Raw genomic sequence first — 27,930 nt, forward strand, 5'->3', positions numbered from 1 at the left:
GGGGCTCATGAACAAAATCAGACTGACAGAAAGTACGAATATCCGATTCTGTCATGCTGATGACGAGACGGCGGAACACGTTTTAGGCATTTCCCAGGATTGGATAGGATAAGGCGCATTACATTTGAGTATTATCAACTAGATCCCTACGACGCACGTCGTAGAAGTGTCACCTAAAGCCTAAATAGACTTTGTTAAAAAGGCTGGGCTAAAGGGACAACATTAACCTAGGGATGATCCACAGTAGACCTCTTAGGTCGAGTGGAAGACTGGTTAAGCGCCCACTGAAGTTGAACCTACGCTACCTAATAGATGCTTCATTATTTTGTATGCTACTTCTTGCCATCCATGGATGTCATGTTCGATGTTATATTTCATAGCTACAGCGTTAAGCAGTTCTTCTGGCGTCTTTAGTTTCCTTATGTTTTGTTCTGTATATTTCGTTGTCATCTTCCATAGGCGTTTGAAGATAATTTGAATCCTACGTTTTTCTTTTCAATGGTATTTTTAAGTTCGGAGCTCTTTACTTTAAGCCCTCTCTTCTTATAGTTCTTCTTTCGTTTTCCTAGCACTTCTGCTGCAATTATTGTATGTATGTATACAGAGTGAGTCTGTAATTTGGAATAAATTCAATATCTCAAATACTAATCGTTTTTTTGAAAAATGCTCAGGCCCGTCGATTAGTATTTCAAATTGTCCTTTTCGACATACAATAATAACGTATACAGGGTGTGTAAAGTTATACATAACTGCAAAATTTCAAATTTTTATTCCCTACCATTTACAAGATAATAAAAAATAACAATGTTATGAAAAACAAGTAATCATATAATAATTGAATAAAATTATTTCAATTAAGCAAATGCTCATAATGTTGCCCATTGACTATTTGACAGTAATTGAGGGCAACATTATGAGCATTTGCTTAATTGAAATAATTAAATTCAATTACTATTTGATTACTTGTTTTTCATAACTTTGTCATTTTTTATTATCTTGTAAATGGTACTCAATAAAAATTTGAAATTTTACAGTTATGTCTAACTTTACACACCCTATCAAAATAGCTATCAAAATGACAGTGTTGCCATTTAAGAAAATCAACGATGACGTCATATCTCTAAATTGGGACACCCTGTATACATTATTACTATATGTCAAAAATGACAATTTGAAATTCTAATCGACGGGTCTGAGCATTTTTCAAAAAGACGAGTAGTATTTGAGATATTGAATTTATTCCAAATTACAGACTCACTCTGTATATAATTTTTTGTAATGGCATTCCATTTGTTGATACTGCTTTTGATTGCTGTGATTTGGGCAAACAGCATAAATAATCATATTTGGTACATATCTTTTGACAGAAATATCTTGAATTAGATCTATTTTGCAGATTTCAGCTGTATTTGGTATTTGTAAGTCAAAATAAAATAATCTAGTTATAAACTAGGTTAGCAACTAAGTTGTAAAAATATAAGTACTAAGTACCTATACCTACAATACGGTTATAGTGATTGTAAATTTTGAGGAATAAAAAGCTATATAAATTAAGAATGATATGTGTTGGAATCGATTGACATAATGCATTTTGTCCCACTTTAATATATAGTTCTTTTCTAAATTATAAATGAATATGTAGAAAAATACGTAGGTAATTAACTCTGGGCCATTCTTCTAACCTAAAAAATATTGTACCTACTTTCTAATTTTTAGATTTTGTTCACAAGCAAATGTTGTTTACCAAATAGTACAGTAGCTATTAATAACTTATCAACGAAATATATTTTATAAAGATAAAAAATTGTAAAAACATCGGTTGATTATGATATCGGGATTTCCACCTTTCAAATGGATGTCGAATCAGTTTCGATTAAAAACTTATCAATTATTTGTATTTTTCTTTACGAAGTACCCGTTCTACCAAAGGTTATTAGATTAAAGCATATGAAATATATTTCAAGTACGAAATATACTTTCTAAAAATAAAAAATTGTAAAAACATCTGTTAATTATTAAATCGGGTTTTCCACCTTTCAAGTGGATGTCGAATAAAATTCGATTAAAAGCAAATCAATTATTTTTATTTTACTTTACTTTGTTTTTAAAAGCTTAGCTTTGAACTGTAGGATTGCCAATAAAGGTAATTCTTAGTGCAAAGTTAAACATAGGCCCCCCAACGGCGTAACCAGGATGATCCTGGTTACAGTATAGGATTCCAACTGTTGAAGGGCTTCTGGGAGTATGAAATACCGCCAATTTAATCTCAAAGTTCATCCCAATGGTTAACCACTGGTTACGCCACTGGGCCTCCCTTAATTTCTTCCAGCTTCCAGTTCTGTCTGTATTGAGCTTCCTGTAGCTAGTTCCCAGCGATTCTGTTGACGTCTTTAGTTTTGGTGTTGCTGTTGTTGATACAGCATTGACGTATTTTGTTTTGGGATATTTATTTCTAAACCTATTTATCTGCAGGCTCTTTCTAGGTCTTCTAACAAGGTGTTGATTTCGCCTAGGCCATCTCTTATTAAAAATATGTCATCAGCATAACTCAGGTGGTGCAGTCTTTCCCGATCGACATTTATCCCTTTATGATTCCAATTAAGGGTTTTAAAAGCGCGTTCTGGGGTAGTTTTGGCGATAGTGTGTCACCCTGTCTAACTTCTTCTTTTGGCATCATAACCCTGGATGGGTCTTTGCCTGTCTCGCTATGTTTTTCCATTCAGATCATTCTTGTGTCCGTCTTCTTCATTTTCTTAGGTTATTGGTTTTCAGGTCGTCTTCCATGTCATCCTATAATGACCGGATGGACAAGAGGTCATGGGAGCTGAACCAGAAGGGTCAGGGCGATATTATCCTTAGATGGAATAAGGAATGACCGAATATGGAAAGGTCCAATCGCATACATTGACGAAACAAAGGCCACGTTGCTCAGTCGGAAAAGATGTGGGCGTGGTTCTTTGGGTTGGGCTTCTGTTGCAGTAAGAGATGTTAGATGAATAAAGAATGACATGCGAATAGGGCTAATGAAACGACAATAGGTAAAAGATGGATAGATAACACTAACTGATGGTTTGACACTTGGACTCTAAGAAAACGGAAATACTGAATACATCAAATTAAAAGTCAGGCGCCAGGAGTTTTGACCGCTAAGCTCTCAAAGGAAAAATTAACGAAACATAACACAACAACAGAAAAATTAGCAACACTGCTACGACAAAACACCAATGTTCTAGTCTTGAGCTGTAAATAATAATTAAATACAATGAAACATCGTACACTAAAACATTTATTAAAATTCTCAACGAAATCTCAATATTTACACAATACGTACATAATATGCAGTGTTAAATCGTCAACAAAAAAATTAAGAAACCAAAAAATACCTAAACAGTTAATCTGTAAAACAAAATGTTAACGAAACAATAACTGCCGAATGTAATTGTTATCACTGCATATAAATTGGTGTATTCACCAACACAGTAAAACAAAAAAAAAAATGCTAAATGTAAGTGAACGAATATAACTCTTATTAACTCAAAAAAAATGAACTGAAGTTCATTTAAAAAAATAAAAAATAAAAAAAAATAAAAAATCGATACCCTAAATGAAATCTAAAAATGTAATTGTTATCACTGCATATAAATTGGTGTATTCACCAACACAGTAAAACAAAAAAAAAAATGCTAAATGTAAGTGAACGAATATAACTCTTATTAACTCAAAAAAAAATGAACTGAAGTTCATTTAAAAAAATAAAAAATAAAAAAAATAAAAAATCGATACCCTAAATGAAATCTAAAAAAGTTCACTTACAACAAAAAAAGGAAAGAGCTCTTTGCTTAAATCATAAATCTAATACTTAATAATACTCAAAAAAATATTTATATAATGTAAATGTCTAGTTTAAATGATCACCCATTTAAAAATAAAAAAAATAATCAATAATGACATAAACTCCATACTAAAAGTATGATCTGCTTTTCAGAATATCACTATCACAACCTGAGCGAAAAATTTAGGTCATTAAACTTATTCCACGAAAACCACAAAAAGGTCTTTGCCCTGGGCATGCCAAAGGCATCTCTACTACCTTCTTCAGTAAGTAAAGGATGAGTAACTTACTTAAAACAGCTGTCAGAGGGTAGCCCGTGTCACAGGCGTCCCTGTCGGCTAGTTCATAATATACCCAGCCGCAAGTCGAAATAAAAGGAGAGACAAAGAATAGCTTTGGACCACAGCGCAACGTGGACCCAAATATTAGCGGTAGGTGATAAATTGGACTGGGACCAGCCCTATGAACAAAATTAATTATTCACAGCGAGTGTTCTATGAAGAAAATAGGTTTTTAAAGACTTACCAGACTAATCCAGGCTGGTCTTAAGATCACAAAATACTAGAGTTCACTACATGACTGCACTCTATCAAAACTCAACTCACAAGATTGACAAAATCGCACGGATTTCTGCTTAAATATAGACGCTGGCTTACCCAAGCCGCTTGATCAACCGCCGTAAAAGATATGCAAAAAGGGAATTTAAAACCCTAATTTATAAATGAGTTATGGCTCGTGGATGAAGCATTAACGACTTAGTTTACCTAAAAGCTATTAAATCCTCACATTTTTCGTGAGAACGCGTCTATCGATAAGGCACATGTGTTTCTGAGAAAAACACGCCGATAGAGACTCTAAAATCTACAGGCAGTTAAGTCAAAAACCGTGAAGCGGTGAAAACTGAATTAAAATCTACACTCAGAAAACTTAAACGTTACAATCCAACCATCTCGTTCTGGGCCTTCCTTATTTTCGCCTTTCTATCGACTTTCATTGTAACATTTTCTTTGTTGTTTTTGCATCGTCTTGTCTCTGCACATGTCCCAGCCAAGACAGTATTTGACTTTTCAGAAATCTTACAATATCATAACCCTTATTTAATTCATTAACCTCGTCGTTTCTCCTTAATCTCCATGTGCCATCTTCCTTTTGCACCGGACCATATACTTTTTTCAGTATCTTTCTCTCGAATGTCCCGAGTTGGACTTCATTTTTTTTTTGACATTACCCAAGTTTCACAACCATAGGTTACTACTGGTCTAATCAATGTTCTGGAGATAGTCATTTTAGTTCTTTAGTCTAATAATCTCGATGCCATCAATCTTTTATAGCATAGTATGTACGATTCCCGCTGAAAATATGTACGTGCATTAATTTCTCTACTTCTCTACGTAATTCTTCCTATTGATTTTTGTGCCCAGATATGTAAAGCCATCCACACGTTCAATAGTATAGTTGCCTATTGTGATATTATTTTCATTGTCATGTGTTCTTTTGACGGTCATGTACTTCGTTTTTGCTTCGTTTATTTTAAGCCCCCTTTTACGTGCTTCAGGATCAATTTCTTTGAACGCTTCCATTAGTCGTGGCTTGTTCCTATTAATCTGCATATCTGCATATGCAGTAACTCGTACTGTTCATCATTATCATCAGTAGCTCCACAACCCTTTTTGGGTCCTGGCTTGTTCTAGGATTTTCCTCCATTCTGTTCTGTTCCTTGCTTTGTTCTTCCAGTGGGTAATCTCAAGTGTTTTCAGATCTTGTTCCACTTGTTCCATGTATCTAAGTTTGGGTCTCCCCTTTGACCTTCTCCCTACTGGTGCTTGCCTCATTATATGTTTTGGTGTTTCGGTCTTTAACATCCGTTCAACATGGCCCATCCAGCGCAGACCTCCGATTTTTATGGATGTTATGACGTCGGGTTCGTTGTAAGCGGCGTATAGTTCAAAATTCTTCTGCGCCATACGTAATTTTCTTTCACCCCCTTATATATGTGTCTGAGGATTTTTCGTTCAAACGTACCTAATAAGTTCTCATCGCTTTTCGACAGTGTCCATGTCTCTGATCCATATATAAGGACCGGTTTTATCAGGGTTTTGTATATTTTGCATTTGGTTTTTCTCGTGATGTTGTTAGATCTTAGATGTTTAATTAGTCCATTATATGTTTTATTAGCAATATGTATTCTTCTCTTGACTTCTTCGCTGACATTGTTATCTGTGGTGACTAGTGAACCTAGACATGTAAAAATTTTTTCCACCTACCTCTACCGAAAGTATACTTTTCCGGAAAGTTGTACTTTTCCTCCCAAAAATACAAAGTACAAAATCGCGCTCCGCGCTGGAATTTTAAAAAGGCGGATTGGAAAAAGTACAGGGAATGCACAGATGAAGTCCTTACTCAACTAACACTACAAGAACCAGAAGAAGCAGCAAAGAAAGTAACCGAGGCCATACTTAAATGTGCAAAAGAGTGCATACCGCGAGGTCAAATTAAGGGGCATAAGACTTTCTGGTCCCCAACGCTATCCAAATTGAAAGCTGCCAGAAATAAAGCCAGGGGCAAAGCTGAAAAATCCAGGCAAATGAACGATTGTGTAGAGCTTCGAAAGAGACAAGCGATCCTAACTCAAGCCATTAAGTCAGGGAAAAGAGAGGCTTTCAAATCCTTCCTTGCTAAGCTCGACTTCCGAAAAGACGGCGTCAAAGCGCACAGGTTCGTTACTACGCTAAACAATGATGGAAACAAGCAACAGCAAATGCCAATGAGAGGCATGGCTAGAGAACTCACTACACATGCCGATATAGCAAACGAACTCTGTAAACACTACACAAAAGTGAGTAATATTAAGATAAATAAGAGGAAGAGAGCAAGACTGTTGAGCTATCCCCTCCTCGGCGGATGAGCAAAAGTATAAAGGACATCTGTACAGAAGATTTCTCGATATCAGAGCTGGAAGCGGCTCTCTCTGACACAAAAACGAAAAAGGCAGCAGGGATTGACGAGTTGTACCCGGAAATGCTTAAATATCTGGGAGCCGCAGCCAAAAACATCATTCTGAACTTGATTAACCTAACATGGAATTCAAGAGTCCCAAGTCAATGGAGGAAGAGCGAGGTCATACCCACCCTAAAGAAACAAAAAGACCCGAGCCTGACTGATAGCTACCGTCCAATATCCCTCACAAGCTCCTTATGCAAAGTAGCCGAAAAAATGGTTCTGGACAGACTGAACCGAGCCATAACCCATCTTGAACTGATTGACGACGCACAAGCTGGCTTCAGGAAACACAGGAACACCATGGACCATGTAGTCGAGTTTGCTCAAAAAGTCAAGGATGCTTTCCACCGTAAGATGTCAACAGTTGCAGTGCTAGTAGACCTCAAAGCTGCATACGACACAGTATGGAGAGGTTTGCTGTTACACAAGATAGCGAAGTCTGGAATTGACGGTAAACTGTTCAATTGGATAAAATCTTTTCTCGGGGAAAGGTATCAGAGAGTCAAATTTCACAACCATTGCTCCAAATTCAGACTACAAAGACAAGGGCTGCCACAAGGAGCTGTCATCAGCTGTCAATTGTTCAACCTAATGATAAACGATGTGCTCGCAATGATTAGAAAGACACCTGGTGTTGAAGCCCTCCTGTATGCCGATGACCTCCTAATATGGGCATCAAGTAGCAGTCTGAAAGCGCTCGAGGGAGTAATGAACCAGGCTCTCAAAAATCTAGAAAAATGGGAGGATAAAAACTGCCTAACTGTCAGTACAACCAAAACCGTATATCAAGTACTTACCCTTTCAACAAAACAGACTGCTGTCAAGCTGACATACAAAGGAGTCGACCTGGAAAGAGAGGATGTAACAAAATACCTGGGGGTGTACATAGATAAGAAAATGACGTGGAAACCTCAAATCGACGACATTGCAGAGAAAGCCACAAAGAGATGTCGACTGCTCAAACGTCTCACAGCAACAAAATGGGGCGCCACGCAAGATGTCTTGGTAGCAACATACAAAACCTATGTCCGGCCGATACTAGAATAAGGGAATGAAGCTACAATAACTGCGAGTACAAACACCGCCTCCAAGCTTGAAGTCGCCCAGAACACTGCCCTTCGCGTCATCACCGGTGCTCCAAAATCAACACCGATTACATCAATGGAAGCCCAGACCGGTATTGAACCAATACAATGCCGCAGAGAGCAACACGCGTTAACCTTCTGGGAAAGGCAAAGACGAATACTTCCACAAAAATGGGACGAATATAGACAAGCAGCCTCACGTCTTAAAACACAAACCCCTCCGCTTACAGTAGCAAATCAAATCATGGAAAAATACCACACTGACCTGTCGAAAGCCGCCCCCTTCCCAGCGCAAACTACACTTGCCCGCTCTCTACCAAACACAGAATTGCGTCTTGAAAACCATAACGACCCGAAGCACTTATCGTCAGACATTGTCCTAAGGAAAGCCGCCCTAGAGACGATACACACCAATTACCCAGCGCATGAGTGGCTCCACATCTACTGCGATGGCTCCTCGATGCCGGACTCGGGAAGAACAGGAGCAGGATATGTCTCAACGTTCTCCAAAGGCTCCATAGCTGTGGGTGCCCCTCTCACCAACTATGATGGCGAAATTGCTGGTATACACGAAGCCGCTAAAAGTCTCGAGAATCTCCAACACCCCCAAAAAGTTGCCTTCTTCATCGACTGCCAAGCCGCAATCCTCGCCCTGTCGACAAATCGATATACCGACTGGGCCCAAAAAATATCTTGCCGCGTCCAACTATCGAACTTGCTGGAGAAAGGGTGGCTGATTACTTTACAATGGATCCCTAGTCATGTCGGTGTTGAAGGGAATGAAGCGGCGGATGAACTTGCAAAAGAAGGCACTACTCTTCCACAGCCCCCTAGCTTCCAATCGTACACATCGGCAAAGTCCACCATTAAAAGAGGAATCAAAGCGAAGATAAAAGACCAGCAAATACAAGCCGGTGCTGGAAAATCTTGGGCCCACCTAATAGAGTCACCAATCCCTCACAACTTGCCGAGACCCATCAGTGTAGCCGCGTTTAGAACAACTACGGGGCATGACTACCTGGCCTCCCATCTACATCGCATCGGCGTCCGTGAAAATGACAGCTGTCCACTATGTAATCAGCCCCAGATGGATGCTGCTCACCTCCCAGAGCGCCCAGCCCTGATAACAGACCCACCCGAGGAGGATGAAGATCGCCTACGAGAAACGGCTCGTCTATACTGGTCAGCGCGCCGCCAAATGGCTAACATGCCAAGGGTGGGCGTTGGCTAGTAAGTAAGTAAGTACTTTTCCTCCCTAGGGAGGAAAAGTAAAAGTGACGTCATGAAATTTCATTCATGAAATATAACTTATTGACGCCCTGTACAATATCTATTTTCTATTACGTAAGTATCTATACGTTTTAACGGTTATTTATAAAACACCCTGTATTTTGTAGAACGGTAAAAAACAGTAAATTGTTATTTTGATTTAACAATGTTTACATTAATAATTAGACTTATATTTGACAGTTGACAGTTATATTGTACCTACTTGTTAGTTTTAGTTCTAATAAATTTTGTTGGCTAGTTACATAAATAAATGAAGTAAAAATGAAAAAATGACTTGTTATTTGAGGAAGGTGGAAAAACCATGTGTATAACATGGGAGTAAAGTGCCTTTTCCTCCCTTGAATGATTACTGCTCTCCGCTACGCGTCGGGCAGTAAACTTCATTCTCGGGAGGAAAAGTAGCACTTTCCTCCCTTGTTATACAAATAGCTATTACGCTTTCGATGTTATAGTCTCCTATTGTCAGATTCTGTAGGTTTCTTTGGCCTGTCGATTTGCTGGCCTTCATGTATTTGCTTTTTACTTCATTAATATTTAGGCCACTGTTTTGTGCCGCTCTTTCTATCGCATTAAATGCTTCTATCATTTCTCTTTTGTTTCTAGCTATGATATCAACATCATCTGCAAATGCCAATATTTGTACACTTTTTGTTATTATTGTTTCTTTGGTGTTGACTTTTGACTCTAATTATTTTCTCTAATGTGATGTTGAATAGAATACAGGATAGGGCATCTCCCTGTGGCAGTCCCGTTCTAACATGTATTGTATCTGTTAGTGCGTTTTGAATTCGAATTTGGCTCTGTACTTTAAGTGTTTCTTTTACTATATCAATGAGTTGAGTTGGAATATTAAACCCTTTCAGGGCGTGAATCAGAAATTCTCGATGGGTACTATCATAGGCACTCTCAAAATCAATGAAGAGATGATGTGTGTCTATATTAAATTCACTAGACTTTTCCAAGATTTTCCTCAAGACGAAGATCTGATCTATTGTGGACTTCTGCCTGCAGAAACCACATTGATATCCCTTAACTATTTGTTCCTCATATGGTCTCAATCTCTCATAGACAATATTTGACAGTATTTTACATGCCACAGTCAGTAGCGTTATTGCCCGGTAATTTTTACATTCAAGCTGATCTCCCTTTTTATGTAGTGGAAGAATTACTCCGGAATTCCAGTCTTGTGGCAGTTGTTTATTATTCCATATGTTCACTATTATTTCGTGTATCGCATTCAATAGGGAGCCTCCGCCTTCTTTTATTAATTCTGCGGTAATATGCACGTATATGCAGTAGCTCGTACTGTTTTGATGTTTATATGGCCGGTTACATTGGTTTTTTGATGACTGCCTCAAGAACTAGGTTGAATAGCATGGTTGATAGAGCGTCTCCCTGTCTAACACCTCTTTTAATATTTGTTTCTTTACTATTTTCGTGTAAGTTTATTACATTTGTCGCATTTCTATAAATATTATATACAAATCTTGAATAGCAACTATAAATACAACAGTTGTATTAAAGTAACTTTAAAGTAAAGTTACTTTACTTTAATAAAAAGATCCAGATGCCTACCTTTGCAATAAAGAACCAGAAGATGTAAAACAGGCGCTGGACCGCAAAAGACGAAAACTATATGAGCAACCAAGATAGTCCTGTCGCCAGGGGGGGGGGCACAACGTCCTCCTTCATTTAGATGGACTTACCCAAGTTTTTTTTTTATATATTTTGACCCGTAGAACACGAATTTTTTGGGTAACAGTTGATCCGAATGTCGATAAGATTATTATAAACCAAGAACTTGAGGAATTACATAACAACAATTTCTCGCAAAAAAAACATTTTTTTTGTATTTTTTGGGTCATTCTAAGCAAAAAATGTTGTTACAAGTTTTTTCGTAGGATGCATAGTTTTCGAGATAAACGCGGTTGAACTTTCAAAAAATAGAAAAATTGCAATAACCCGAATAACTTTTAATTAAAACATAAAATAGCAATTCTGCTTACCGCATTTGAAAGTTCAAGTCAAATTATATCGGTTTTGATTATATGTATTGCTAAAAATTTATTTTTTTATTGTTAAACAAACCTATAAACACATAGTGTTTCCCGTGAAAAATACATGCGTTTTAAGCATGCTACGTAGAAATAGCCTCGCTTGCACTTGTACACTTCGCGTCATATAAAACTGGTACACTTTTTTTCCCAATGTAAACCTGTGTTCAGACTGACAATTATTGTTCGTGAATCACTTCGTTGTTGCCATCACAGATAACGGAATTGCACCAAATGTAAATACAAAAAAATAATGTTTAAAATGTATATTTCGAATTGTAATACATACATATATTTAAATTACACACTTGTTCACTGTAAAAGTTATTCATTTTGTATTAATTTCAAATTAAATTTTTAATTTTTCCAGTGTGTTTTATTTATTCTGCACAACTTAATGCAGTTTTGTTCTACAATTTACGAGAAACCAATCACACCTCTCGATTTGACATTAAACATAATAATTTAAAGTCATGTCAAGATTTATTATCTATCATTATTTTTGAATTGAAATATTTTCATAAATTATAATAAAACACGAATTAATGTATGGATACTTAATTGAGATGACGGAAAATTACAATTGTTTTAGTTTTTAGTATATTAAAAAATGCGGTCTGTCGCACAGCCCCGTTTTTACCTAGTTTGATATAATATTTTCGTTGAACTGGCAACGTTGCCCTAGAAATTGGAATGACACTTATGACAAGATCAACTTACACAACTTGAAAAACACGATTTTCGGTTATAAGAGTTGTACCAGTTTTTTTTTGAGGCGAAGTGTACCTACTCGTTCGATTTTAAATGAAAATCATTGAAAACATCACTCAAGCACTATGTGTTTATAGCTTTGTTTAACAATAAAAAAAATAAATTTTTAGCAATGCAAATAATCAAAACCGATATAATTTGAATTGAACTTTCAAATGCGGTAAGCAGAATTGCTATTTTATTTTTTAATCAAAAGTTATTCGGGTTCAAACATTTAAATTTTTCGATTTTTTGAAAGATTAAGCGCGTTTATCTCGAAAACTATGCATCCTACGAAAAAACTTGTCAGAACATTTTTTGCTTACAATGGCCCAAAAAATACAAAAAAATGTTTTGTTTTGCGAAAAATCGCTGTTATGTAACTCCTCAAGTTCTTTGTTTATAACAATCTTATCGACATCCGGATCAACTGTTACCCAAAAGATTCGTGTTCTACGAGTCAAAATACATAAAAAAAACTTGGGTAAGTCCATCTGAATAAAGGAGGCCGTTGTACCCCCCTGGCGACAGGACTAGGAGGAAACTTTGGTATATTTAGGACAAACCAATCAAAAGATCTATACAAACTTCTACAGTTTAAAGCTTTATACTAAATAAGCTTTAGCTTCAGTGATAACGGCGATATTTTTAGATCAGACAGACCCATGGAAGAAAAAAAAATATATTTAAAGCATTAGTCAATAAAATAATTATAGACAGAATGATGCTATTGCTTATTGTTTATAGCAGATATGCTGTTATTCGAAACGAATAGACACAAAGCAAGAAGAAGCATATTTTTTGCAGCACTAAAAAGGGATGGAATAAAACTTTCAACAAATCTTATAGTGTAGGACACAGAGGTTGAACCTTGCAAAATGGACACAAGTCCGGTTTTATTTTTTTCTGGTATATCAAGGGGTGCTTATTATGAGACTAACTTTTTCTTAAAAAATTTCGCCCCGGAACCCCCCTTTTCACCCCTTTAAAGGGGTAATTTGTGGTTTTTGCGGAACGTAGCCTTTCCTGTACCTTTTGCAAAAAATTTCTTTTATAGAAATATGAAGAGGACTATGTTTTCTACGATTTATTTCCCAACAGCATATGTCTATCACCCACCGTTTAGTGGGGGTGGGGCCCCAAAAATGACAAGTTTTTAAAAAAGATGTTTAAAAAAAATATTTTTCCCTAACTGTAATGGAAATCAAGAAATCCTGCGGCAATTATTTACAAATAAGTGACTGATTTTTTGGTATAGGTTTCACTTAAGGATAATTGCCCTTTTTTTAATTACAGGGTGTTACATTTAAAAAAAACCCTTTTTATACAATCTGAACCGTTTATGATAGAGTAAAAAGACTTTCAGCGATAACCCATGTACTGGTGCTATTTGCAAATTTGAATAATGCACCCCCATTTTTTCCCCGTAACCACCAAAAAAAAAAAGAATTAATACAGAAAGTGATTTTCTTGGAATCCTTCACACACAATGCCCTTTATTAATATACTTCATGTATCATTTTGTGCACGTTATTATTACCCATGCACGGACACCAAAAGCGATTTCCTAGTGCTACACCCGTAGCCAAAAAAAAAAATAAATAAAATGGGGGGTTGAAAAAAATTTTTTTTGTTTGCTTTTTGATCCATATGGGCATATGCTTCATCAATAGTGTTTTTCAAAAATATATATGGTTATTGCAAAATCCTTGCGGAAATCACCCCTATCCTTGAAAATATACTGCAGAAACTACCCCTATCCCTTGGCGAGCATGTTTTTACGATTTTCTCATTACCTATGCATTCTTTTTAAACAAAACTTATACACGATTAAAGACCACTATTTATTGTAAAAATTAGGTCCTGTTCATTTTTTTCGTATAAGCAACCGTTACGGCACAGTGGCGCCGTAAACCTCAGATATGCTTTGGCGGGCTTCAGTTTTTGTTTTTTTTTCGTCACCTGTTCGTTTTACTGATAAGGTACTTATGTAAAATAAAACAACACAGTGTAACCTACAAATTATGACGTATGCACATTTTACATTCTTTGCGCCCTAAAGCCACATTGGTGGCCCAAAATAAATTTTTGCATATTTATTGCATTAATGCTACCTTAATAGCGCAATATTCACCCTTAAGTGGTCGCTAAGCAGTGGCGGATCCAGGGGAGGTGAAGGGGGCGATCACCCCCCTCTCTAGCCAAGTGATATTATATTTAAAGATTATAAAATTATTCATTTATTTTTATAAAAATTTAGCCAAGTGGCACCCCCCCCCCCTTAACGATGCTGGATCCGCCACCGTCGCTAAAGCATAAAAAGTACGCCATTCTTATAAAAATAATAATATAATATTAGTACATATTTCTATAAAAATAAATGAATATTTTTACAATCTTTAAATATAATATTACTTGGTTTGAGAGTGGGGGATCGCCCCCATCACCCCTCCCTGGATCCGCCACTGCTTAGCGTCCACTTAAGGGTGAATATTGTGCTATTAAGGTAGCATTAATGCAATAAAATGCGTGTAGGTGGCGAAAATATGAAAAAATTGATTTTGGGCCACCACTGTGACTTTGGGGCGCAAAGAATGTAAAATGTGCATAGGTCATAATTTGTAGGATACACTGTGTTGTTTTATTTTACATAAGTACTTTATTAATAAAACGAACAGGTGACGAAAAAAAAAACAAAAACTGTAGCCCGCCAAAGCATATCTGAGGTTTACGGCGCCACTGTGCCGTAACTGTTGCTTATACGAAAAAAATGAATAGAACCTAATTTTTAGAGTGAATAGTGGTCTTTAACCTTGCATAAGTTTTGTTTAAAAAGAATGCATAGGTAATGAGAAAATCATAAAAACATGCTCGCCAAGGGATAGTGGTAGTTTCTGAAGTATATTTTCAAGGATAGTGATGGTTTCCGCAGGGATGTTGCAATAAGCATATATAATTTTGAAAAACACTGTTGATGAAGCATATGCCCATATGGATTAAAAAGCAAACAAAAAAAATGTTTTTTCAACCCCCCATTTTATTTATTTTTTTTTGGCTTCGGGGGTAGTACTAGGAAATCGCTTTTTTTGTCCATGCATGGGTAATAATAACGTGCACAAAATGATATATGAAGTATATTAATAAAGGGCATTGTGTGTGAAAGATTCCAAGAAAATCACTTTCTTTATTAATTCTTTTTTTTTTTGGGTGGTTCCGGGGAAAAAATGGGGGTGCATTATAAACATTTTTAAATAGCACCAGTACATGGGTAATCGCTAAAAGTCTTTTTACTCTATCATAAACGGTTCAGATGGTATAAAAAGGGGTTTTTTTAAAATGTAACACCCTGTAATTAAAAAAATGGCAATTATACTTAAGTGAAACCTATACCAAAAAATCAGTCACTCATTTGTAAATAATTGCCGCAGGATTTCTTCTTAATTTCCATTAGTTAGGGAAAAATATATTTTTTTAAAAACTTGTCATTTTTGGGGCCCCACCCCCACTAAACGGTGGGTGATAGACATATGCTGTTGGGAAATAAATCGTAGAAAATATAGTCCTCTTCATATTTCTAAAAAAGAAATTTTTTGCAAAAGGGACAGGAAGGGTTACGTTCCGCAAAAACCACAAATTAACCCCTTTAAAGGGGTGAAAAGGGGGGTTCCGGGGCGAAATTTTTTAAGAAAAAGTTAGTCTTATAATAAGCACCCCTTGATATACCAGAAAAAAATAAAACCGGACTTGTGTCCATTTTGCAAGGTTCAACCTCTGTTTCCTACACTATTAAGCTTCAGACGAGTCTTAAGCTCAATTTACGAAACGTACGAGTTGCACCATTGAGTCTTAGATCGATTTTCAACTTGCCACAGTGGACTGCCACGTGCCAACGTGAGATAAGAATCGAAAATTATGGTACAACATAAGTGAGACTTAAAGCGGCCCTATCTATAAGCTGAGCTGGGCTAAGCTGTAGCTTAAGATTTGTTGGTGCGACCAGGCGTTAAACTCTCCACTTATATTAGATTACATATGGCTGGTATAGTACAAACACCGTTGCCCGTCATTATCTACACTACAGATGTAAGATGAACATTGTTGTCAAATTACAACAAAAAAATCCTGAATTCATTTTCAATCAAATATTGCACAAAATTATTGCAGAAGCGGATTATTCAGCAAAACAAATTAATATTCAATGTAAATAAATAAAAACTTTAGAAATAGAAAACAAGAATTAAGTAATAATTTTAAGTTAAAGTAAATAATCAAAATAGTAAATATAATAAAATAAATAAAATAAAATAATAATCAACACCGCAACTGTCATAAGGTCTTACGCTCTTAATAGAATATTCATTCCAGGGTTTGCTAACCCTATTTACTGAAAATACTATGAAAGAAAATAATCACAGACATCAAACTTAACTTATGTAGAACCATATTTAGTTCTTATCTCTTGCTAAATGACTTACTTTTTAACTTCTTTTTGGGGCAACTGAATTGTTAATTTTGATCCAAAATCTTCTAAGTGATCTGATAATGTATATTCTAATTTTTCTGTACAATTTTTATCAGCGTCAAATATCGACGTTATATTCAATTTAAATGTGTCAAGTACCTAAAAGCAATAATTAAATCTATACTCATACAGCATAATAAGGTCAAGTTCAAAATGATTAGGTGTCAGTTTTTATTTTAAAATATCCTATGTATAGATTAATAAATAACAAAGGAATACAGTATTCTAGTGCAGTCACTGAGGGTTTTCAACCCCGATTTCATTGAACCTCCATCGATTTTCATTAAAACTGGTGAGTAGTTAGAGGATACCTCAAGGAAAAAAGGTAACATGATACCAACTTGCGCTTTTACCCTGGGGGTGGATGCCACCCCTTTTCTGGGGTGAAAATTACTTTATTAAAAATAATATAAATCGATAGAGGGACAAATTCTAAGCAAAATTTGTTATATTAAGTTATTAACATAAACCAATACTTTTTGAGTTATTAAAGATTAAAGATTTTATTTTTTCGTAAACATATGCATGTTTTAAAGCTGTTTTTCACGTATAACTCAAAAACTGTTAGCTTCTACAAAAAAGTTATTCTTAACAAAATTGAAGACAATAAAAAATTGAATACACTGTTCACTAAAGTACTAAACTAGTGTTAATTTGAAGTGAGTTATGGGTAATTGAATGTATATTTTTTTCGATGAGTACTCAAATCTAAGTATACAAGCTTAAATAACGGGAAAACGATACATTTTATAAAATATACCTGCTAAACACTTATCAAAGTACTTTAGAATACCTAACAAATGAGCTCCAGAAGAAGTTAATAGCATCAAAATTAAGCAAGTTATGATGAAACTAAGAGAACCCTTTCGATTTTTTTAGGAAAAAGTGAAAAATAAAACATACGCCAGTTCAACAAAAATTAAAATTTATAGTAATCGTTACAAAAATTTCTTTGTATTAGCATGAGTAATAATTTTAACAATTTTCACCGGTTTAGAATGCGTATTTTTGGAAAAAAGATATAATTTAAAAAAATCAGAATTTTTAAAATTATCGTCATTTTCTTTTTCGTTTGATAATAACTATAAAAATACTCAATATACGTAGAAAATTGTAAATAACCAAATTTTAGTTTTTTCTATATCAAATATTACACTTTTTTACCATTTCTGTAGGGTGAAAAATAACCGAGATAGAAACGTTTAAAGCTTAAATTTTGCTGCGGGAACCATGTAACCGTGGCCATTTAATCTTTGATTTTTAAAAAGGTAAGGGGTTTAAAAGATTATATTTAACGCGCTTCAATAGCCTTTGGAATTACCTGTTAAACTGTTTTTAGTTGGACCTGATATCTTTAAAATTAACGGAGTTATTATAAAAAAACGATAACATTTTTTGGAAAAATTTTTAAAGATAAAGTTTGAAAAACTTTTGGAGCATAAATTTTAATGCTATTAACTTGTTCGGTATCTCATTTGATAGATATTTCTAAGGACTTTTTCATAAATGTTTAATAAGTTTATGTTATAAAATGCATAATTTTCCCGTAATTTAAGCTTGAATACTTAGATTTGGGTACTCGCCGAGAAAAATATGCATTCAATTACCTATAACTCACTTTTAGTTAATAGTAAAAGGTTTTTTTAGTAAGAAGTTTATTTAATTTTTTATTGACTTCAATTTTGGTAATAATAACTTTTTGTAAAAACTTTTAGTTTTTGAGTTATCTATGAAAAATCGGTTAAAAACATGCATTTTTATTTTTATTTTGATCTTTAATAACCCAAAAAGTTTTTATTTATTTTAATAACTTTATAAAACAAATTTTGTTTAGAATTTGTCCCCCTATATAATTATGGGATTATTTTTAATAAAATAATTTTCACACCGAGAAGGGGTGGCATCCACCCCCAGGGTAAAAGCTCAAGTTGGCACCATGTCACCTTTGTTTCTTGAGATATCCTCTAATCACTCACCAATTTTCATGCAAATCGATGGAGGTTGAACGAAATCGGAGGTAATAGCTCACATCCACCTTCAGTGACTCCACTATTCCTGCATTGCATCAGTTCTAATGATTGTAAAGTTACATAAAGATGTATAAACAATGTCATTGCAATGATTGTAAAGTTACATAAAGATGTATAAAACAATGTCATTGCAAGGGATTACCTCATTAAAAACTTAATCGCTAAAAAATACATTAAAATTTCTAGTAAGTAGTAAGTAGTAAAGAGTAGACTGAATAGCAACAGATTTCACTGTTTTAGACTTTTATTTATGGGGACCGATTAAAGACCTTGTTTTTGCCGCTAGGCCCACTACGCGAGAAAACATGATCTAGAATCTAGAGAATACGAAACGTCATTCAAAGCATTGCGAAAGCAGAAATTGAGACTGCTGTTCTGTTCAATCTACTTTTGAAAGAGTAAATGTTTGCATTGAAAATGATGGGCAACAATTTGAACATTTAGGTCGTCTCTAAGTAAGTATCTATGGTGTATTCCACGAATATACGACTGTTTTGGATTATTGCGACAACGAATATTTTAGTGTGCAACATAAGAAGTACGAAAGTCTTTTGCTCTAATAATTACTTCAATAAACAACAATATAATTTGCAATTTACTTTCGTTCTTCATATTTTGCACAGTAAAATATTCGTTGTCGCGATAATCCAAGAGGGTCGTATATTCGTGGAATGGGGTATAGTTGCTTTTATTTCTTTGTTATATTTTATAGTGTTGTTTGTCTTATTGTTGTTTTAATTAATTATATACGTTTACATCTGGAAAATGTTTATTTGTTTTTGCCATAGCACACTACTTTTCCTTAACCTCGTTTACCAGTGACAGTAACAGTTATGTTTAAAACTTACACATTTCTTAAGATATCTCGAGATAGAAAAAAGGTATTGACATGCGGTTTTCGGTATTATGTGCTAATTTGGTCTAATTTTGTAATTCAGGATTAAAAATGCATACTTGTATTTAATATTTTCCAAAGAAAACTAGATTTCTGAAAATAATTAAATAACGCCTCCTAGCTTGCATATTACTTATCAGGCTATTTCAAAAATAAGACACACTGACGAAAAAGAGCTGTTTTCAACAAGACCAAGTATACAAAATTCGATTTAGCAGAACCGGACGCATATTTACAAATGCTCCTATACTACGGCACCAGGGTGCCGAAATCGGTTAGCCTTTGAAATACACTATTACGCTACAAACCCTCATTGATTTCGGCACCTATTAAATTGTACGACTTCTATTAAATTTTGGTGTCTAAGTTTTTATTGCAATTAATATTATTGTAAAATGTCTTTCGCAGAACTAATTAGCCAGACTTGTTTGTGATTGATTGCAGATTCATAGTCATAAATTTCTTATTTCATAACATAACTACTACAATATTATTTTTATAGATACATAGATACATTTTGTTGCTTTACTTTTATTTTTTTTTCATAGAAATATCGAAATTTTTAATATGTACCAATGTCTAAACTGCAATAAACCTAGCCTATATAAGAATGTGTTTTTTGACCCTAACCCGAGGAACAAATAAAACAAAAATTATAAAAAAAGCCATTGAATAATAGCTATTTGTATAACAAGGGAGGAAAGTGCTACTTTTCCTCCCGAGAATGAAGTTTACTGCCCGACGCGTAGCGGAGAGCAGTAATCATTCAAGGGAGGAAAAGGCACTTTACTCCCATGTTATACATATGGTTTTTCCACCTTCCTCAAATAACAAGTCATTTCTTCATTTTTACTTAATTTATTTATGTAGCTAACCAACAAAATTTATTAGAACTAAAACTGACAAGTAGGTACAATATAACTGTCAACTGTCAAATATAAGTCAAATTATTATTGTAAACATTGTTAAATCAAAATAACAATTTACTGTTTTTTACCATTCTGCAAAATACAGGGTGTTTTATAAATAAACGTTAAAATGTATAGATACTTACGTAATAGAAAATAGATATTGTACAGGGCGTCAATAAGTTATATTTCATGAATGAAATACCATGACTTCACTTTTACTTTTCCTCCCTAGGGAGGAAAAGTACAACTTTGCTCCCTACAATCAGGTCCGGAAAAGTATACTTTCGGTAGAGGTAGGTGGAAAAAGCAATATTTTCTATTTTTATTTATTTATAGGTACAGATACAACTACTAGTATACAGTGCGTCCATAAAGTATCGCATAAATTCATTCTTAACTAAAAAAACAACATTATTAGAAATTACCGAAACAGGTCGACTTTTGATTTTAATTTATGATATTTGGCATATATATCATACTAGTGACGTCTTCCGTCTGGACGTGATGACGTAATCAATGATTTTTTAAAAGATTTAAAGGAGAATAGGGGTCGTGTGCTAGCTCATTTGAAAGGCAATTTAATTCTCTATTCAATAATATAAACATTAACATAATTATTTAGACAGGGTGTCCAATTTTTTATATTAAATTAATTGACACAAAAAGACAAATGTGCCTAATTTATTTAATTAAAAATAAATTTTACTGCTGTCATACAACAGAAATAAAATTTTTTATTTGGCAAATAAACATTGCCTTTGGCTTAAATGAAATGTTAAAACTGTCAAGAGGCAGGTGGGTGGCAGCTTAAACATTGAATTTAAGCAAAAAAGTAATGTTTATATTTAAAATAAACATTTTATTTCTGTTTTCTGACAGCAGTAAAATGTATTTTGAATTAAATAAACTACCCAAAGTTTTCTTTTTGTGTCAATCAATTTAATTAAAAAATTGTTTTTGAATACCTGTATAAATAATTATGTTAATGATTATATTACTGAATAGAGAATTGAATTGCGTTTCAAATAAGCTATCACACGATCCCTATTCTTATTGAAAAAATCATCAATTACGTCATTACGTCCAGACGGATGACGTCACTAGTATGGTATATATGCCAAAAAATCATAAATTAAAATCAAAAATCGACCTGTTTCGGTAATTTCTAATAATGTTGTTTATTTAGTTAATAATGAATTTATGCGTTACTTTATGGCCGCACTATATACGAGTAATTATATCTGTAGGTACTTATATATAAAAATAAAAAATATTTATTTGTTTTTTATTCATTGGCGTTTTTTTTTTCATTATTTTTTTATTTGTTTCTCGGGTTAGGGTCAAAAAGTCACATTCTTAAGTATCCTAGGTTTATTGCAGTTTCGACAATTCTATTTGAATACAATAAATTGAAGTACACAATACTTACAATAATATTAATTGCAATAAAAACTTAGACACCAAAATTTAATAGAAGTCTTATAATTTAATAGGTGCCGAAATCAATGAGGGTTTGTAGTGTAATAGTGTATTTCAAAAGATAACCGATTTCGGCACTCTGGTGCCGTAGTATAGGAGCATTTGTAAATATGCGAACCGGACTTACAGCCATTTTTTCATAAGAAGGTTCCCACTCACCCCCACCTCTTATTTGCAAAGGTAGACCTAAACTTGTGAAATCAAATATGCGCAGAATTTTATGAAGAATACGATGATTGGATTTCCAGTGCCCCTTAATTAGGTAAATTTTGTAAACTTCTGATTTTTCAATTTTTAATATTCAATTACGCCCTCTAGCGGTGGACCTACAATTATGAAAATAATTTCCAGGCTTTTCTCGAGTCAACTTTTGTTATAAATATTTTTTTCTCATAGCTGTACTATAAACGGTTCCTGAGATATGGCCGAGAGCCATTCTTATTGGGACACCCGGTACATATGTATGTATATACATACATAATATGTATTATAATAAGAAATAAATGTTCGGATTATCCGTGCATTTCAATTATCCGTGCCACGTCCGGTCCCGAGAAGCACGGGAATGGGGTTCTACTGCACATAAAAAAAGCCAAAAATTGTCACAAACGATCCTTAGTGGTAAAAATCCTAAGGTTAAAAACACATACAATTTTTTTGAAACATGAGGCCAGAAGAAGAAATATTTTCTTAAAGTAAACCGTCTACAAACGCTCTGACCAAACCTGACATGACAGAATTCCCCGACCATTTTTGGGGGTCTAGGGTCTACGACATTTCGCCGTCGCCGTTTCGCCGTCGAGCCATTTCGTCGTCGCCGTTTCGCCGTCGAGCCATTTCGCCGTCGCCATTTCGTTGTTAGCATTCGTACTTATAATTTCGCGATGATCATTACTTGTATATGTTACAGTTCAAGTTGATTCTCAGTTAGAGTTGACTCCAACTAGTTGGAGTCAACTCCAACTGAAACGAGCAGTAAAAGTTGATTTTAAAAATTTAAATCAAATTTTACTAGTTGGAGTTGACTCTTCCTGGATCGATTCAGTAAATGTTGATTATACGAGAATCTCAAGTGCATTTTTGATCAGTGTGCGTTTCTTTGTTTTGACCGTTTCAACTACTTATTAGTATAGTCTGTAACGTCGCCCCCGTTAAGTAAATTATTCTGATTCGATTTTTTGCACAAACTTACTCAAAGAAATACATCCGTATAACAATCCTTATAACAAATACACAGGGTGTCACGCGGTACCGCGGTCGAAAAATTGTTTAACCAATTTCAGTAAAGTAAAGTCAGTCAGTAAAGTGACTCTTTATCGAACGAGTCTGATATTACGAGCAGAGGAACAGACGCGTTCGATAAAGAGTATTGAGGTGGTGCGTACAAAATTGTATCGTTAATCATAAAAAACATTAACACTTACTTACAACTTTGAGAAAATTTTTTTAATTTTAGACGAAATAAAAAATTCGTATGACAGTAATGACAGATGACTTTTGCATGATGGCCGGTTTTGATGTTTAATCGATAGTTATCAATATTGTATACCTACCTTATTACTAAATCTGTAAAGTTTTGATTTATTTTGTATGAAAATAATTGCGAAACACTACAGAATTTTACTTTTTGACATAAATTTTATTAATAATAAGATAAATTTTGTACAATATTTTTAATAATTAAAGTAAATAAATTTTAATTTCACTCAAATAAATAATCGATTGCTGCCATTGACCACTTACATTTAATCTCGGTTAATTTGATTAATTATCGCGGCAGGTAAAATAACATTCTTCTTTCAATACAACAAAGTGTTACTGCCGAAAATGAGGGCAAATAAGTACAATAATGAATGATTTTAGTGAAGTTTGGCGATAAACAATGATTTTAAACAAATTCGCAAAAATACATAGTTTTTTCACTTCGTACAATTTTTTTTGGATCCGTTGGGCCTTTTTTTCTCTAAAATTGACTGTTGTCGAGTTATTAGCAACTTGAAATTTGAAAAACGCCAAAATAACCATTTTCAAGGTTTAATAACTCGGTTAAAGATAATTATTGTGAAAGTCGAGCGAGCGGCCGTGGAGTAACGGCATAATCGCTGGCCTCATACGCCAATGCACGTGGGTTCGAGCACTGCTAAAGACAAAACATTTTCATTTTCAATAATGACACGAGCCGTCTCACCGTGCCTCGGAGAGCACGTTAAGCAGTCGGTCCCCCTGGGCTAGTGTACATCGACACTAGTTACTTGAAACAGGGTTAAAGATGTAATTGGCGCCGGAACTGTCCGAAAGGCAAAAATGCCATACGATATTATATATTATGAAAGTCAGAAACTAAAAAATAAAAGATTAAAGCTACCTCTATAAGATCCTGAAGAAATTTTTGTCATTATTTCATTAATAAGATATTATTTTTAATTATCAACAATGAGCGCTAACCGTGTATTGAGGCGCCGTCAATGTGAGTGCGAGTGAGATTCACCATTGGATGGTGCATCTCTTTAGCACTCACCATTGACGGCCGCCTAATACGCACTTAGCGCTCATTGTTAATAATTAAAGATAAAGCTTAGTAATAAAATAGTGACAAAAATTTCTGCTGGATCTTGTAGAGGGGGCTATAAATTTTGATTTGGCCACTTTCTGACTTTCATAATAATGGATTTTAACCGAGTTATTAAGCCTTGAAAATGGCTATTTTCGCATTTTTTGTCTAAAAAAATTGTTTAAAAAACAATTTATCGATCAAGGTACTGTCTGGCACCCAGTAGATTTGTTATAAGGACCTCTTTTTGAGTAAGTTTGTGCAAAAAATTCGAATCGGCCTAGACTAATTTGAACATATTCAGTAACATTTAATTTCTAGAATCGGCTGTTTGTGTGAATCAGAATCAACTTTTACTAAATGGCATTGGGAAGAGTATACTTTTCCTAGTTGGAGTCTACTTTTACTAGTAAATGTTGAATATAAATCTTCATTTTATATTTATAATCAACTTTTACTGAAACCAGCCGTTAGAGTTGACTCCAACTAGTTGGAGTCAACTCCAACTGGATAATCAACTTGAACTGTAACGTAAGTTTTTTATTTTTGATACAGTAAAAACAATTGAAATTGAAATCCCTTTTCTCAATATTCTTTATTTCCGGGAATCTGATAATAGTCATATTTATCTATTTAATGATGTATTCTAATTATACTCTTGTTTATTGTCCTTAATTTCCTAGAAATAATAGGTTAAACTTAAAATTACAAACAATAGGTGACTATTAAAGGTTGGCAGGTACATCAGGTACCGTTAACAGATTATTATCTACTTAATGATGTATTTTAAGTATACTCTTGTTTATTGTCCTTAATTTCCTAGAAATAATAGGTTAAACTTAAAATTACAAACAATAGGTGACTATTAAAGGTTGGCAGGTACATCAGGTACCGTTAACAGATTATTATCTACTTAATGATGTATTCTAATTATACTCTTGTTTATTGTCCTTAATTGCCTAGAAATAATAGGTTAAACTTAAAATTACAAACAATAGGTGACTATTAAAGGTTGGCAGGTACATCAGGTACCGTTAACAGATTATTATCTACTTAATGATGTATTCTAATTATACTCATTATACTTATATTAATACTTATATACTTACATTAATTAAACTTAAAATTACAAACAATAGGTGACTATTAAAGGTTGGCAGGTACATCAGGTACCATTAACATATTATGTCCCTTTTTCTCATTTCTCTCTTTGGATTTACTATCTAAGCGCAGAATTCATCTGAGGAGTTCAGTAGTATCTTGAAAGTGTTTGCGATAATTACGAACTTAATCATGGACCGACAAATTCTATCTACTAGAGGAAAGCCAAAATTTAGCTCAGATGGTTTTATTTATGTTCTTGATGCCCTTAGCAAAAATTACGATGAAATTAGATTTTGGAGATGTGAGAGAAGAGGCATGTGTAAGGCAAGAATTCACACTAAAAATGGTGAAATAATAAAAAAGGTTAACATGCACTCTCATGACGCCTCGGCTGTGGATGTAGAGGTTGCCCAAATAGTAACAGTCATTAAAAGACGAGCAGAAGATACAATGAAAGGAACAATTCAGGTAATTTTCAATTTATTCGAATAAATTTTCTTATTTCCAACAATATTTTACTTTGAAATTTTCATTGATTGATTAATTTTTTTATTTTAGGTAGTCAAAGAATGTTTGAATAATACCAGTCAGGCTTCCCAAGCTCGACTTCCAAATAGTTGCACACTGAGGAAGACCATCAGACCAAAACGCAACGAAATTCAAGCTGCACCGCCAAACCCTGTTAATTTGGAAGACTTGCGGATACCGGAACATTACAGGATTTATGAAGTGTCGGATGGCGTGGAAGAAAATTTCCTTTTGGCGGACAATGGAAAAGGGCCCAGCAGAATATTGATTTTCGGAATAGAGGTCCACTCTATATTTTATGCCCTTTTGCCAAACAAATCACGAGCTACTTATAGCCGTATGTTCGATCTAATAAAGAATTTGAAGCCAAATCTGAGCCCTACTGCGATCCATTGCGACTTTGAGCAGGCAGCATTCGCAGCCATGGAAGATTGCTTCCCAGGAGTAAATATCAACGGATGCTTCTTCCACTTAGCACAAAACATGAAGAAGCATGTGGCACAGTTAGGCCATCTTACAGAATACAATAAGGACGCCCAATTTGCCTTAAATTGTAAGATGGTGACATCCTTGGCATTCGTTCCAGTTCGTCATTTAGATCAAGCCATTGATGTGTTGGGAAACGCTTTACCTGTTGCGCTTCAACCACTGTTGGATTGGTTCGAAGACAATTACGCAGGACGTGTGAACAGGTAACTATAAAGTGTACTTCTTTAGAAATTCCAAAGTCTGTATATCATTTTATTAATTATTTATAGACGAGGAGATGGTAGACGTCCTCCATTATTTCCCCAGGAGATGTGGAATCTCTATCAAAGGACGATGAATAGGGAGGATCGAACCTACAATTACGCGGAGGCAGCACACAGAAGGCGTCAAACAGAATTAGGAGTCGACCACCCTACAATATGGAAATTTATCGACAGCCTCCGTAAGGTGCAGAAGGGTAAGGACGTTCACTATGAACAATTAGTTGCTGGGAATCTGCCACCCATGAAAAAGAAAAAATATAGGGACGCGGATGAGAGAATTTTAAGATTAGTCCGAAACTTCAATGCCGATGGAGATATTTTAGAATATCTTAGAGGACTTGCCCATAATTATGAAATGTAACTTTTTAAATATTTTTAAAACTGTAAATAGTCTATTTTTCAGACGAAAACAATGTATAGTTGAATACGAAAATATAACTTGGTTTTAATAGCAACATCAGCATGTTATTTACACTGACATTTAGTATAAAAAAAATTAGTCTGTTATCACGTTCTTGCGACATTTAGTATAAAAAAAGTTAGTATGTTATCACGTTCTTGTAAACTTAACCAATGCCGGGATAGCGACGGCGAACCGGCCGACGGCGAAACGGCGACGGCGAAATGGCGACGGCGAAATGGCGACGGCGAAACGGCGACGGCGAAACGTCCCAGTCCGCATTTTTGGCGGGGTCAGCTCTACACACGTTCTGACCAAACTATCTGACAGAACGTAACGTTATTATTTTACTTACATTTTGTTTAAACATAATGTGAATAAGCCGTATTCTTTAATTTCTAATTTACAAAAAGTGCAACGTTTTAAAATATATAGCTCCAAGTAAATTCTCATAGTTAACAAGTCATTTGTGTTTAAATAGATCATTACATTTTATGAAGTGCGTTTCTACTTTTACTATATGTACTGCAAAATGGACACGCTACAAACCGTACGCGCAACTGCCCAGCGCATTTTTTGCATTTTGTTGAATTGCAGCTTAAATAGGTGTATTTTTTTATTCCGCATACCAATATAATATGTTTTAGGGCCGGTTTCACCAACAACAAATAAATCAGTGATAAGTTATTTGTCGAATAAAATTTATTAGTTGATTATATTTTTATTGTGTTTCAATACAATTTTTAT

General features: G+C 34.5%; 1 protein-coding gene across 1 annotated transcript in view; it reads right to left on the minus strand.

Annotated features, from left to right (window-relative positions):
- Positions 1 to 27,930, minus strand: part of LOC126889691 (leukotriene A-4 hydrolase) — a 62,913-nt gene that overhangs the window by 23,151 nt on the left and 11,832 nt on the right. The window contains exon 3 of the mRNA XM_050658211.1: positions 16,487 to 16,632. Within this exon, the coding sequence (XP_050514168.1) occupies positions 16,487 to 16,632 (146 nt within the window). The remainder of the gene's footprint in view (positions 1 to 16,486; positions 16,633 to 27,930) is intronic.

Source organism: Diabrotica virgifera, chromosome 8 (genome assembly GCF_917563875.1).
Source record: "Diabrotica virgifera virgifera chromosome 8, PGI_DIABVI_V3a".
NCBI classification, from domain to species: Eukaryota; Metazoa; Arthropoda; class Insecta; order Coleoptera; family Chrysomelidae; genus Diabrotica; species Diabrotica virgifera.